Raw genomic sequence first — 15,588 nt, 5'->3', positions numbered from 1 at the left:
TATTTACAAGTTAATATACTTTTTAAAAGTACAATAAAGTACAAATTAAGAAAAACGTATATTAAAGTGCACTTTTTATAAGAGTACTTAAATACATTTCTAATGAAGTGTATTTAAGTACTTGTTATTAAAGCATGCTAATAGTGTATTACAAAATAGTAAAAAAAGAATTGTACTTTCGATAAGTATACTTAATGACTACTATAAGTATATGCGATGTAGTACGTATAGCGAAAGTGTACTTACTTGCAATTCACAATACACTTAGTTTCAAGTACACTTTTAATAAGCACATTAAAATACCACTTTAAGTATTTCAGAAATAGTATATTTATATTTAGTACATTAAAATTGAACTAAATGACATCTATTTTGAATTATACTTTTTAAAAGTACATTTTAAACATACTTTCAATTAAGCACAAAAAGTAGAAGTATACTTGTATACACTTTTGTATACTTACATTATATTTCTAATACACTAAAGTATACTATTTTTTTACCTGGGAAGTAGCTTGTGGAAGTGCGCTCCAAAATATTTGTTGATCTTGTTTATTGGTATTTATTATTTTGATATTATTTATTTAAATGTATCATTTATTTATTTTATTTTTGTATTGGTTTTTCAGTTGAATTATACGTTCAGGGTAATCAACAGTTAAAAAGATACTGTTCAAATTATTATTTGTTTTATAGTTCAATAAATGGATGTTTTCAAAGTCAATGAATAATCGTATTTAATAATCGTGATATCAATTATTGACCAAAATAATCGTGATTATGATTTTTGCCATAATCGAGCAGCCCTAACCTACAGTACCAGAACAAAATACATTTCGTTGTGCCTTAACAATGACAATAAAGTTATTGATAGTTGAACGTTTTATCGTTTGCCAAATCTAGTGCACATTTCCGAAAATCTAATCAGGAAAGTTAGTTTTTCTTGCATAACCAGAATCAGAACCAGAATCAGAACCAGAATCAGAACCAGAACCAGAACCAGAACCAGAACCAGAATACCTTTATTAGTCCCACAGAGGGGAAATGTAAATTGTTACAGCAGAAAAGAGCCAAAGACAGCTTAATGTTACCTAAGCATGCATACAAAAAGATAAAAAAAGAAATCATAATAAAAAAGTTACACATTTTCACACAACCAAAAACGCCTCCCTTATTTGATTCTTTCCCTTTTGTTAGATCTTCCTGTGGGAGCAGAACCTGGAGCGGTTTCACATGGATCTGTTTCGCTGTCGGTGCTACCTGGCCAGCCTGCAGGGGGGCGAACCCCCCAACCCCAAACGCCTGCTGGGCTTCGCCTCGCGTCCCACCAAGCTGTCCATGGGACGCCTGGGCATCTTCTCCGTCTCCTCCTTCCATGCACTGGTACGAGAAATTCCCATGCACACACGTGTTTTAGTACTTGTGTGCGACTTCTTATTCTAACTGTCTCACTCACTTGCTGTAATTTGACTCTTAAACCTAATCAGATCTCCTAAATCAAAACTTTGAATTCGGTCCCAGGTGTATCTTTGTGTTATAGTAGGCATCGCGTGAGAGGTTCCCAACTGGTGACCCTCGACGCCCTCAGCTTGTAGAGTGGGTGTGTTTAGCTGGCAGTTGGAGTGAGCATCTTGGCACATACGCCCACTAAAAGGATTTCTGCTTGTCTGACAAATCTACAAACTAATAGTGATTGCACTGCATGAAGCCTGAGGTTGAAACACATTAAAAGCTTAATGGTGGTTAATTAGGAGCAAGCAGGAACTACAAGGTTAAATAATGAACATCCCAAAGTAGCTTTGCACTCCAGCTGCTATTTTGGACTTTTTTAGAAAGTTTTAGAAGGCTGAAAATGTTGTAATCGAAAATGGGCCAAAGCTGTGATAAAACCTGCTAATAAGATAAGATAAGATAAAATGAACCTTTATTAATCCCTGTGGGGAAATTCAGTTGTACAAAGTAGCAACAGGGTAAGCGTGAAAAAACAGGACAGCAAAGATTCACACAGATTAATAAAATCAAAATAAAATCAAGAATTTTTTTTTAAAAATAATAATGATAATAATAATAAAAGACTATGAAATAGGAGATGAATAAAAATAAGAGTAAAATAACTGTCAGCATTTATACATAATTTGGTCATCTAAGTTATAAAGTACGGAATAAGTTAAAGTGACAAGTGAAAAGTGAAAATGGACATCTGTACATATAGTGACATATCTATCTACCTATTTGGTCTACTACTAATATATTAACATGGGTTGTGGAAACAGTGTATATTTATGTCCAGTGATTTAATTTATTTATTTTTCATTATTAACCCCTTGTTGTGCAGCCTGATGGCTACAGGCACAAAGGACTGTCCGAGGCGCTTGGTGCGTTGTTGTGGAGGGATGAGTCTGTGGCTGAACGTACTCCTCATCTTCACTAGCTCTGCGTGGAGTTAACACTAATATAGTAATTAGTTGCCCCTTCTTTCTTGGTAGTAGTGGTTGTTTCTTTGAGTTATATGAAGACATTTGAAGTCCTTATTACAGAGTTTGTATGTTGTAAAACTCTGTTGGGAATCAGTTTGAACCTTGAAGAAATCCTGATCTCAGCTGTATCTTCAAACAGAGTATAACAAGTTGAAAATCAATAGCATGATCATGTAACATTTATTTCTAATAACATCTAAAAAAAGCCTTTTATGAAAATGAAAACCCAACTAAATTATCCCTCCTTATAAATAGCCTCTTTGATGGATGTGTTTCTCCCCGTTAGGGAAACTGCACACCTGCCTTACACACCTGCACACACAATGTCACCTGGCACATTCAGATCACTCTCCTCACAAGCTGTTCTGATGTTTGCTGCTTTAAAGCCAAGTCACTGACTCAAGGCCATGACGTACTCTCGTTGTTACCTCAAGCATTCCTAAGAATGTGCAGAATGAAACGCTGTCATGGAGGGAATGATCTATATGCTGCTGTGCATCATGTGACTCTGCTAAATATCATCCAGGAAAAACAAGTAAAGAGAAAGAGGAGGAAACAAATCTCTATAGACCAGTTTCAGACAAGCAGGACATCAGATAACATACACACACAAACACACTGACAACATCAGAGGTTGATAGTGTTTTTTTGTGACAGGTGGATCAATATGAACTCTGTTAGTAAGCTGCCATCCCCGAGGCACTTTCCCACAAATAGGCTTAACACTCTCTGCTCTGTTGACCCCCTCCTTCCTTTTTTTTTTAACACCCCCACTTTCTTTGTCTCTGATAGTCGGCACAATATTAGACATCCAGAGCCTGACCGTCTTCGAGGCGGTAAAAAACGCTCATGTCTACAGCTCTCTAAATCGTATCTACATTATTTCGACACCCTTTTTCCCTTCTCTGTCTTTCCTCCATCTTCTTTCCCTCTAAGTTCACAATCAGATCTTTTTTTCGCAAATCTACAGTTTAATATTGCATTAGTCAAATAGCACTCCAAAAAGACACACTATGCTTTGCTATATCAATGAACTAAATGAAATTGAAATACATTACCATACTAAAGAATAGAACCTGGTAATTTATTAATGAAATACAAAAACTAATTCATATTGCCTCCAGCAAAAGATAACTGTCCTCTCTCTCAACTCTCAGTTTATTTGACCACTTTATTCATTATTTCCTACCATTTTATTACAAAGCACAAAGAGACATTGTAATCTGGAATGAAGGAAAAGGCCTCTTGCACGCAGCACACATAAGAAGAATCTTGAAGACAATTTGACCTATTATGTTGGAAGTGTGTGTGTCTCATGAGCGGTGACTGGCAAGGAAATCAATAAGCGCACACCCACACAGTACACTATATCTATATGCTTGTGCACATACAGTATATATATATGTGCATAAATGCATCTGTGAACCACACAGTGAGACAGGGCCTCCTATAGCCCTTTAGCTCAGTGTGAATTAACCCAGAAATGCCAAGAGTGGTTTCTCTTTGAATGTGTAGTGGGTCACTGAAGGAAAGTGAGAGGTTGAGTGTGTGCCATTAGTATATACTATGCGGCTGAAAATGTGCTTCATGTGTTGAAGTGTTTGCTTGCCTGTGTGTTCATTTGTATGTATGCAAGCAAGAAGTGACTCACAGGACAAACAAAGACAGACACTGCTGCCAGTGTACAATACAGATATATAGTCTGGCATTCCCCTTATTTCTTATGGGCTATTCATTTAAAAAGCAGATCAACTATTTAATAAAATCTAAGTATGATTATCATTTTGAATTTAATGTACTCTACTGCACATGTGTCAAACTCAAGGCCCGGGGGCCAAATCAGGCCCGTGGTGGATTTAATTTCGGCCCAACGCCTTATCTCAAGAATGCCTTGTACTCTTAACAACATCTAGCAATATATAGATGTATTTTTATTACAAATCAGGGGTCAGCTAAAAGGTGTACAGGACAGAGGGGGATTGCAAATCAAGTTAGCACCTTTTTAAGATGCTTAATATGTATAGTTGATAATAATCAGGGCTGCACATAACTGGTGCGCAGGTGCGCATGCGCACCTCTGCCAAAAAAAGAGCACCGGGTAATTTGAAAAAAGGCGCATTTGCGTACCAACATTGAGAGAGAGAGAGGAGAGAGGGAGAGAGAAGGGAGAAGAGAGGAGAGAGGAGAGAGAGCGAAAGATATTTGCGAGTTGCATATGAACTCAGGGTCGGCCCGTAGCACTGGTGTTATAGATGTTCGCCTAGGGCGCCAGATCTGTGGAGGCGCTGCGCTGGCAGCTCTGGGAGGGAAAAAAACATTTTTGATCGTTGGCGCTCATCCTAATTTTCGGCCTTGATATAACAATATTCATAATTAAGTAAATGTAACACGCTTTTCACCCCGGTTATACGTTTCATTTGCCCTGTACGATGGGCGCTGTAAGTGATGAAAATGGGAGATGTTGGCTTATCTGGCGCCCGCAGCTCACAGCCAAAGTGCGAGTGAGCGAGGGAGAGAGAGAGAGAGAAGGGCGCACTGCCCGGTACCGGCGCAGTTGTTATTAGAATCTGGTGCCGTGCTAGCTGCTCTAACGGAAGTAAGAAGAAGATGTTTCTACAATAATGTGGAGGGAGAGTCCCCTCCAGTCAGACTGAGAGGCTGATAAGTTAACTACAGCTCAGTGAGGTAAAGGACTCTGAGTGTTTAGATAGTTCACTTTAGTCTAAGTTTAAACGGTTTGGTCACAATTTATGTAAACACATATTTCCAAGGCACTCCTTTATAATTATTTGGATAAACAGGTTTGAAATCATTCCAATGTATACTATAGGACAGTAACCAAAAATATCCTTTAAAACTGGAGAGATAAAAAAAATGCATAAATAAATAAATGTTAACTAGAAAATAAGATATAAATGAACAACACAAATAAAATAAGTTACATTAATTTGTTATTGGCTATATATGGTAGGTTATTGGTTATGTTTACATACTTATTTGATTACATCCACTTGTCTAAGATGACAACAGAGACTTTCGACCCAAACCCAGCTGTTGACTTGTGGATGCAAGCAGCTAATCGCAGACTCAACCAGAGAGAAAGTAGTAGGCCTACATCATCAGCTACCATGTCTGACAGAGAGGAAGACAGTGAGGAGAACAGTGAGGAGGGTAGTGATGACAGCTTGTAGGATTACCGGTCGTGCTAATGTTGTCTTGTGTTCACCACTGCATGTGTGTTCAGTGCCGTGTGTCTGGCAAATAAAGTCAAGACCCCCTCAAAAGTTACGGTTTATTTCATTTTAAGGATGAGCACCAAGCAACATCTCCAGGTGCTCCTTTGAGAACCAGGGCAAAAAAGTTATGTGCACCCCTGATTATAATGCATTTTATGTATAGAGCGCTTTTCTTGAAACTCAAAGACACTTTAGAGCACATGTGTCAAACTCAAGGCCCGGGGGCCAAATCAGGCCCTTGGTGGATTTAAGCCCTCAGCTCAGAGCCTGAGCCCAAACATTGATGAACTTGCACCCAAGATGAGATGCCAAGTATCTGCTTGAACTAGCATCACAGCAGCACACTGAGTTTAATGGATGTTTCCTTCTGCACTTTGTCTCTCACGACACCAGGGCATGTTTGTTTTGTTCTTTGAGGGAAATAGTTTTGTTGAAGCTGTTGTTGGCCTGTGGAAAAATGTAATCATAAGAAATGACTCCGGAAAAGCTGCAGATAGAGCCATAAGAAATGAATGCAACTGATTATTTAATGTTTAATGTTGTTTTTATAGGCAATAATTTAAGCTTTGTTAGTTCCAGGTTTGATATGTGCAATAAGTTCATTTCAATACGTTTTGCAATAAACATTGAACCAGTCCGGCCCTCGACTAGTACCCATTTTTTAATTTTGGCCCATTGTGTATTTGAGTTTGACACCCCTGCTCTACTGCGTGTTCTGCCCCAAATGCCCGTACAAAATGGGGCTTTGACAAATTCTGCTTTCCAGTTGGCATGGAATATGTTATAAAAAAGGACGAAAAAGTCTTTAAACTTTTTACATTACATGTCACTTGTTAGACGCTTTTATCCAAAGCGACTTACATACTCAATACTGTGGACAATCCCCACAGGAGCAATTTGGGGTGAAGTGTCTTGCCCAGGGACACAACGACATGCTGACTGCAGTTTGAACCTGTGACCCCCTGATCCCAACACCAAGGCTCTATCCACTGCACCACACGCCCATCAAACTTGCTGAATTAATCTTGTTAAATGCTTTAAGATACAAAATAATAGTCTAGAGACTAAATAATTATAGTCTATGGCAGCGGTTCCCAACCTTTTTTATTTAATTTATTTTTATTTTGTACAGGCTAAAGACACAAACATGGACATAACAATAGGAGATGACATTCCCATCTTAGACAAAAACAAAACAAAAACAGAAGAAATAGAGATACAGTAGGATCACGTCAACATTTCACAAAATAGGTTGACAACCAAAAACACAACATGGCGAGCATATTTATTGTTCCTTTAGTTTAGTCCCACTCTTCGTTAGAGCTCATTATTTCCCACGTCACGGCGTGTTGAGCCACCCTTTGATTTTTTGTGGCAATCATTTTTTACAAAATAAATTGTATTTTTAATCTACTCTTCAAACACCTTCAATTAAGATCACTCCTTGATTAACTTTTAAAAATATGTATTTTAGCCAGAAGAATAGTTGTATTTATTAATTGTGTGCGGTCTTCATCTAAAAGCCCAAGTAAAATATGGAAGGGTGTAAAGGTAAATTCAATTTTGCCGCCAAATAATTTGCAAAACATTATGATTTTCCTTAGCAACGGTCATTCCAGTCCTCGATAGCGGTCTGTTCTACTGGATTTACAATGTGTCACATGTTCTGAATTGACCAATCAGAACTTTATTTAGCCTTGAAAAAGGTTGGGAGCCACTGGTCTTGCTTTTACATTTCTCTGGCTATGAAACTGACTCTTTTAAACTTCTCTTTTGAAAAGTGAGTTCCTTGTGCTTGATTTTTAGTTCCGCTTATAGTGAGGAATCTACATATACAAATAAACGTTTATCATAGATACTTAAAATGTTATCTTTATGTTTCCTAAATGCTAAATGGATACTGGATTTGATAAGCTGAATTCCATTCTTGACTCTGAACCTTTCTGCAGATAGCAGGCCATTTAGCTGTAAGATAGGTACGGCTTAGTAACAGATAAGGATAAGTGGATTGTAAGTGGATTACTGTAGCTGTAAGAACTATTGAGAAATTGTACAATGTTACAATAACACTATTTCCTTTGGATGAATGTTTTCTGTGATCTACCAGGTGGCAGCGCGGACAGAGTGCAGCATCAGGAGGAGGAACCAGGCCATGCCTCGGACCATCAGTAAACGCCGCAGCCGGTTCTCCTCTCTCTGGGGTCTGGACACCACCTCCAAGAGGAAGACCAAGGGACATCCTTCCATCAACCAGGTAACCATAGTGACACAACCATACTACAAACATTTGATTGATCTTACAGTGTTGAAAAAGTGTTAGTTATATTTTGGAGACATATCCAGAAAGAGGTCACATTTTGCCAAATCATTTGTTCATGGAACACTAGTGAAACCCAATCAGCTGCTAATTAACACTGTATGTTCATGTTGGTTTAGCATTCAATTAAAATGCTCAGAAAAGATTTGCAGATTGGATCATTTTAGAGATTTTTCCAAGCAGTGTACAACTATTGTGGAGGAAATAACTACGATGGATGAAACACATGTGGATGCCGCTAAAATGTCTTATTCTCCGTGTGATTGCAGGTCTTTGTTGATGGGGTGGAGCCGGTGAGGAAACCTTTGGAGCGAATGTTTGAAGACTCAGCCAGTGAGAAATCTGTAAGAGCTCAGCCATCTTTACTTAAGAACTAATACAAAACACACATATACCTTATTACCAAGGACGATAATAGTATCACATTTTCCATTACTGTTTATTTTTAACAGTAACAATCTTCCTAAGGCTAAACTAAGTTCCCCCTCTCCTTCCTAGTCTGACATTCACTACAGAGAACCAGATCTCATGTAGCTGTAGGCTCATTCTTTGTCATTGTTTGCCTTTTGCATAAGCCAACATGCAAATCACAAGGGCATCTAATAAACCTTTGTACTTGCATAAAGGGTTTTGAGCTTCTTAAGACCCAGAGGCTAGCAACACCGCTGGATTTTTCCACCTCCGTTCACTTAACTGAAATCCTTTTGGTGCGTTGGCTCTTCATTTAGTGGGTTATCTGGGGGAAGCACAAATTATCCTCACTCTTCTGCAACAATGAGCATTTCTTTGAGGTCATTTCCGAGCTTCTGCTTTAATGTTTTTAGACATGTTTTCTCTCCTCGGAGTGGAAGGATAAATAAAGAATCTTGTCCCTCGAAGTCATTAGATACTTCTTGAGTATATTAACCACCTATTTCATCTTCTGTAGCTGTTCATCCTCCTGCACCACTCGCCAAATGATTGGCTTCACCGGACTTGCAGGAATAACTTGGTTTTATAACTGCCCTCTCCTTTCTCTTACTCTGCGTCATATCCAGAAATAATGCAATTTCTCTTCTTCTGTACCATCCTATTGTGTGTCAAACACCTTTCTCAGATCAGTGTTGACAGATTCCCATTTCTTCTTTTCATTTGCCCCAGGCAATTCCCGCTCTAACAGCATCATTGGCTATCGACTGGAGGGATATTTCAGTCTGCTAATCCCTCTGAGACAAATGTAATCTGATCTGCTCAGATCATTAGCTTTCTGATGTTTCAACAAATTATGCAGGCATTTGCTACCAAAAGGCCTTTCACACCATCTGTGCTCTTGTGTCACATTGACCACAATTGACAGAAAACTGCAAATGAATAATATCTTCAGAGAGAAAAATAGACCATCAAAGGGTACCATAGGGTTGTAGGTTTCCAGTAGTAGCAGGCTTATCAATAATACATTTATATGAACTGTAAGGAAAAATGTCCAATTACTCATGGGTTGTGCAAGGACAAGCATGCCAGCTCCATATTTGATGAGAACTGATAAAATGCAGCAGTAGATGGAAGAAAACTCTGCAGCACTCTGACCGTTGGGGCCCCCAGTGGCACTGTGAGAGATTGGTTTCCATCCACCCACGCCCCGCTTCAGCTGGCAGGGTATGGGATGACAGAGAAGAAATGCATAGGAACTAAAGTGCTTCAGTTTGTTTTAAGACAAAGCAGGAAACGCTGCATCGGTAGGAACGAGCATCTCCAGTTAGATCACCGTAGATCCAAATACTCCCATCTGAGGGGCTTGTCCGAGCTTCAATTCCTTGTTTGTTATGGGGAATCCCACTGATGGAAAAAAGAGGGTGAGAAAGGGAGTTCTGTTTACCACCTTGGACCCCCACCCCCCCACCGGAGGCATCCAAAATGGGCCAGGAGGGGAGACAGATGGTAGCAAAGGCTGGGGAGATCAGGGAGTTGGGGGGAGGCACTAGTTTAGGCCCCCCAGTCTGTTGTCTAACTGAAAACATGCTTATGATATTTATTTATTTTGAGCTGCGTGTGTCAGTGTTATATTCATGCAATTGAAAAGGAAATGTTCTTTTGCATATAGTTGGTTTCTCTGTCTCACTTTCAATCTAACAAACACACAGATCAACACACACACACACACACGCACACACAGAGACCAGTCGGCAACAGTCAGCAGATTGTATGGCGCGAAGAAAAGATGGGGTGGAGGGAGATGATGGAGTGAAGTGTAGATAGAGGGGAAGGGGCACCAGAAGGAGAGGCAATTATTAGTGTTAGGGGGTTGCAATAGAGGAATGAAAGAATAAATGAGTTTGTGGAGGCTGTTATTTGATAGCAGCAGATAAGGTATCAGTGACGGACAGTGTGAGGTCGAACAGAAGAGGCGAGCGGGACAGCATCACAGGACAGAGGTCAGACTGATGGGTTTAAAGGTTACACTCTCTGCTTTGAACAGAATACACACACATATGTAACAAATACCCACGCAGGGAGACAATTGTATCAAAAGGCTCTCATCAATACGGACAAATTAGATTTTGTAATCAGATCTCCTGCTGCTTTCAGGCCACCGACAGTTTCCATCTAATCAGCAAATGTAGGGGTTTTAAGAAGAAAAACAATGATGATTACAAGGATTACTGCATTATTTTAGCCATCTGAATTATTTTTTCATTCTTCCCTTGGTGTATTATCAACTGGAACTAAAAGGTTTTCATGATGCTATTGAATTAATGATGGAGTGCCATGGTTATGGACTGTTTTCACCGAGGCTACTCAAAGTTGCTTAAATCTTCTGTGTGTGTTGTTTTTTCAGAAGGAGAAAGACGACTCGGTGAAAAGCGTTCCTCAGCAAAACGTAGAGAGCGACATTTGGGTTCCTGATTACCTGCAGCCCTCCTGGGTGTCTCTCCCGAACAATAAGCCTGTCCTGGCCATCGTTCAGCCGGGGGAGACAGCGCTGGACGTCCTCAGCTCCGTCTGCAAGGTGAGACATTGCTGATAGCTGTGCATGCTTTACAATACAAGGTTCAAGGTTCAAGGCTTTTATTTGTCATAGGTACATAGCTACAGTGTAGTTATGTCGATGAAAATCTTAGGTCACGGGCTCCACCAACACAATAACACAGAAAAACAGAAGAAATAGTGCAAGTGTGATGAAGCAGACCAAACTTTATGGAATACTTGTGGATTGATATTCAGTATTTATTTTTTCTTTAATCATTTATTTAACACAGGGTGTCCGCGGGGTCTTAAAAAAGGGAGACTATAAAGAGAAAGAAAGACACATGTTTAATAATGGCTCTTCGTTTTGCAATGGCTAATACTTAATTAAAGAGGGGTGGGATCGGGACTTAAATGGCTTCACCAAAACAGATTTAAACAACAGAATTGTGATAAATATCGATCTAGTGACTTAAAGGTTGTGTGTGGGGAAGCTCTGAAATAGACAGGGTGTCCGCGGGGTCTTAAAAAGTATTAAAAGTTGATAAATCAATTTAGCGAAAATTAAGGCTATTAAAAAGTATTAAAACGTATTAAACGGCATTTTCCAAGGTATTAGATTTTGTAGCTTGTTTTCAATAAGTATATAAATTGTCCAAAGAGGTTGTATTCTACAGTCTGCCTGAATGTAATCATTGCGTAGGTGTGTAGTGTGATTCTGTGAAGTTTATTTATGGCATCCCGTTGGATTTGACGTCATCTGAACAGGACATCTCACGCTCACTGCTCGATAGCGCGCGAAGGTCCGTTTACGCCGGTTGCTAAACAACATCGTTATGGGGAAATGCAAGTTTGCGTCCAAATGGTTGGAAGATAAGGAGGAAGGACAATCAATACTGTATATAGTCAATGTGAGGTAAAGTGTGTCGCCAAGGTAACCGGTTAAAACTCCAAGTGGCGGTGAGGTCTTAACATGTATGGAAAGGGTCTTAAAGAAGGTCTTACATTTGACTTCAGGATTCCTGCATATACCCTGTAAACAGGGACAGTGCACATTAATCAACATTTCTGTAAATGTGCCAGAGTTAGCCAAGAGCCTATTTTTCATCTGTAGTCCCTGGACAGATTTTGTAAGTCAACCTAAAACAAATGTCATTTTAAACAAGTAAATACAATCAAATAAAAACATGCAACATACAGTACTGGAAATCTTAATAAACAAAACAAAATAAAATAAAACAAAATAAGAAAATGTTAAAACACAGGCCCAACCTTTGTGCTCTAGAAGTTCATTGGTTTGTTGCACAATAGCGTGCACACATATGAAGACTTGCAAACATGCTCCAGTTAAACCGGTAGTAGTAAACAGCTGTTTGGATTGCAAGTATTTCATTTCAACAGGCCTGTCAAACACACGCAATCTTGAAGAATGAGGCTCGTAAAACTCTGTCTATGGGAGTTTAGAATACCATAAGTGGTTATATATGAATAGAAAGATTTTTTCTACTCTGATTAAATGATTCTTGAAGTGAAATCTGAGGATAGCTGAGATGGGAGATTCTGTAGATTGTTCCTGTGTACATAGAACGACAGTGTCTCACATCCCTTCTTGTCAATTCTCCTGGCCATCCATCTCCTTTTTCTTCCTCGTTGGTCTCAGCCAGAGACGCGCTACGTTAATGACGCCTAATGATACGTATGTGTTCCGCTCAAGGGTTTGTTAAAACACATGGGTGAAGCTGATTACGTGTGTGTGTGTGTGTGTGGGCGTTTGTGTGCATGCGTCACAAGGAACTGGAGCATCTAATTCATGGCCCCTGTGTGTTACATGCATGTGGATATATGTGGATTATATACATGACTGGATACATATATGTCATTTTGTCAGAGGATGTAGGAGTGGTAATGGTGCTTTGATAAGTGGGTTTAGAATACTCTGTGTTACAGAATAAAGAAGATCAATAAGAGCGATTATGTTTTTCTCATTTTGGAATCAAGTTTTCAACACTTATTCATCTCTCTCTTCATTTCCCTCCTGTTTTGTTGCAGACCCATAAGATAGACCCCTCTGGACACTACCTGCGCTTGAAGATGTGTATTGACAACAAAGTACTCTTTTATATTCCCACACTTGAAGAGGACATCTCTGATCTGGTGAGAACAAACACTGAAGCACTGTGTTCATAACTTGTGTTGTCCAGGAGTGCATTTTGGAGACTGAACTGATAATGAACCAGGAAACCAGGTCTTTTCAGCAGATGTTCAATATCCGATTTGGATTCTTCAACGTATTACTAATTAATCTTTGTTTTATTCTAGGCATTTATGGATGCAAGCTTGTGCATGTTTTATGACTTGGTTGACAGATTTGATTTGCAATGCATATGCAACTCCCATGATGGAAAATATGTACCATCCCATATGCTATAAATTATGCAAAATAACATTCTGAGTGTATTATGTGTACTGTTATTCATTCTCATTGAAAAAGACCTCACCTCTCTACTCAATCCCCAAAATGAATTCTCTTAGCGACGGTGCTTTGTAGGGGAAACACTGAACTCTGTCTCAAAGAAAAGTCATTGTATAACTCGCCCCTTTTCCTCAAGAGGTCTTTTATCTCCCTGCTTTGATCAGTGATATTTCTCCACAGTGAATGCCATTACACACGGCAGCCTTCTGTCCCTGTCTGTTGCTCGATACACACAGCTGTGTCTATGCTTTAGCTCGCTGAGGGGTCAAACCCTTCTCTGTGCACCCACTCACTGCTCAGACCTGACCTGGATTTTGACCCCACAACCTTCACTTGCAATTGCTCTGTTAAGGAGCCTGAATAATACATGAACTTGTACTGAGAGCCATAACATGACCTTGAACTCCAATCCTTCCATTTGTAGCCAATTAAATAGCATTTTCTTGTGTTTGCAGCTCTACAAAGAGATTGAGGTTTGCCTCAAAGCCACCAAGGTGATCCGGTTCGACAAAGCCGAGTCCTGCACAATTGGATATGGTATGCTAGTCTCTGACAATGCCCCCTTTTGAACCCTTTTTCTGTTCCGACTCTTACATTCTGTATCAAATTGATTTCATAATAGACTTCATGAGTCATGCTTTGTTAGAGACTAAAGGGGACTGACCCAGTTTGAGTGCATTTCATCCTAGGTGGATCTAATTGCTCAGTAGTTATGAGCCAGCATTGCACATTGTCAAATAGAGATTTTTGAAAGAGGACTAAATGAATGAATGGCTGAATCTCTTATTGTGACTTCTTATCTATTTCTGCAGGTTTTTCCGTGGCAGTCCTAGATGAAGAAGGGACGCAGCAGCTCCATATTACTGAAGTGAAAGCAGAGGGACTAGCCTCAGCCAAAGGTAAGAATTGCTTCTTTTTTTAAATCAACAAACAAACATGAAGTGTACTTTACTTTCAGTTCCTTGAGAGTTGATATTTAGACTAAGAAAACCAAACAAAAGTCCACCACAGTTTCCATAGATGAATCTGAGTGCAGTGACCTCAGGGGTTGTGTAAAGGATATGTGAAAGCTCGGTACATATTTCTCTCTTGAGTTGACATTGCAAACTCAACACTCGAACGCCTCACCTGCAAAACAACTGATCCCACATGACATCTTATCAGTGCAGCTTTGTGTGACGGCATCAGATACTGAGCCAACAGCTGAATGTCTTTTGATGAGAGACAGAGGCCTGCTTAGAACAGTAGAAAATAAATGGTTGTCTCAAAAAAGGCAGAGCTGTACACTTTACAGATGCATTGTTTTTATTTTAAATTGTATGGATCAATGAGGATTTACAAGGCAATAAACATCAACTTGCAATCCAAAAAAAGAAAATGCAATCCATAGAGAGGTCATTCACAGCCAAGAAAGGCCTTCAACATCAGTCTGTCCACATGACAGCAACTACAAAGCAGAAAAACATCTGGGTGCTTGCCAAAAATACACCTTTAAAGTCTTGAATCATCTGTTCTAAGCACTTTAGTCTTCCATCAGTCGTATTACTTGTTTGTATACTGAAAAAGGCATTATGACATGTGTCAAAAACCTACAAAAAAAATTGTATAAAAGCTATAAATCTGATTAATTCTTCTTCCTGAGTGCAAATAAAAAAATGCATTCCTTTGTCCTTTGTCTGGGTCTGGAGATCAACCCCCGTTCGTTGGTCTCTATCGTTGAACAGAGCCCAGAGACCTAATGGGTTGGAGAAACACACGGCTGCTCTGTAGATACAACACTAATGTATAGAAAATAACATGCCCTACTATTGTGCCCCAGGGTGAGACCAAGGTTACTCAAGTGTGAGATTGTGTCCTCCAGTGCATTAGCAATCTAAAAAGCTGCTAGCTAAGCAGGCAGAGGATAGAGCCGCGCTGCACCTTCATAGGCGAGTAGAGATGGGAAAAGCTACCGGCATACACACAACACAATGCATCTTGTTTTGGTAAGATTAGGCTATATTCTGCTGAATCACTGAATAAAGTACATGTTCAACATTAGTAGGTCCGTGTGTAGACTGGCATGTTCCTTTGCTTGCATGCACGCGTTTTACTAACAGTGAAAAGGATGAATGAGGAGTGAAGAGAGAAATCACGCTTCAA

The 15,588-nt window shown here is 39.4% G+C and overlaps 1 protein-coding gene across 1 annotated transcript in view; it reads left to right on the top strand.

The window, feature by feature from the left end:
• The window catches only part of LOC117535378 (T-lymphoma invasion and metastasis-inducing protein 1-like), a 40,817-nt gene extending 26,449 nt beyond the window's left edge, over positions 1-14,368 (top strand). The window contains exons 9-15 of the mRNA XM_034199825.1: positions 1,198-1,383; positions 7,821-7,967; positions 8,300-8,374; positions 10,846-11,016; positions 13,023-13,127; positions 13,902-13,983; positions 14,259-14,368. Coding sequence (XP_034055716.1) covers positions 1,198-1,383; positions 7,821-7,967; positions 8,300-8,374; positions 10,846-11,016; positions 13,023-13,127; positions 13,902-13,983; positions 14,259-14,368 — 876 coding nt within the window. The remainder of the gene's footprint in view (positions 1-1,197; positions 1,384-7,820; positions 7,968-8,299; positions 8,375-10,845; positions 11,017-13,022; positions 13,128-13,901; positions 13,984-14,258) is intronic.
• The last annotated feature ends 1,220 nt before the right edge of the window (positions 14,369-15,588 follow it).

The sequence above is a fragment of the Gymnodraco acuticeps genome, unplaced genomic scaffold, assembly GCF_902827175.1.
Source record: "Gymnodraco acuticeps unplaced genomic scaffold, fGymAcu1.1, whole genome shotgun sequence".
Lineage (NCBI taxonomy): Eukaryota > Metazoa > Chordata > Actinopteri > Perciformes > Bathydraconidae > Gymnodraco > Gymnodraco acuticeps.
Note: the sequence above shows the minus strand (reverse complement) of the source record. Positions and strands in the feature narration are given on the sequence as shown.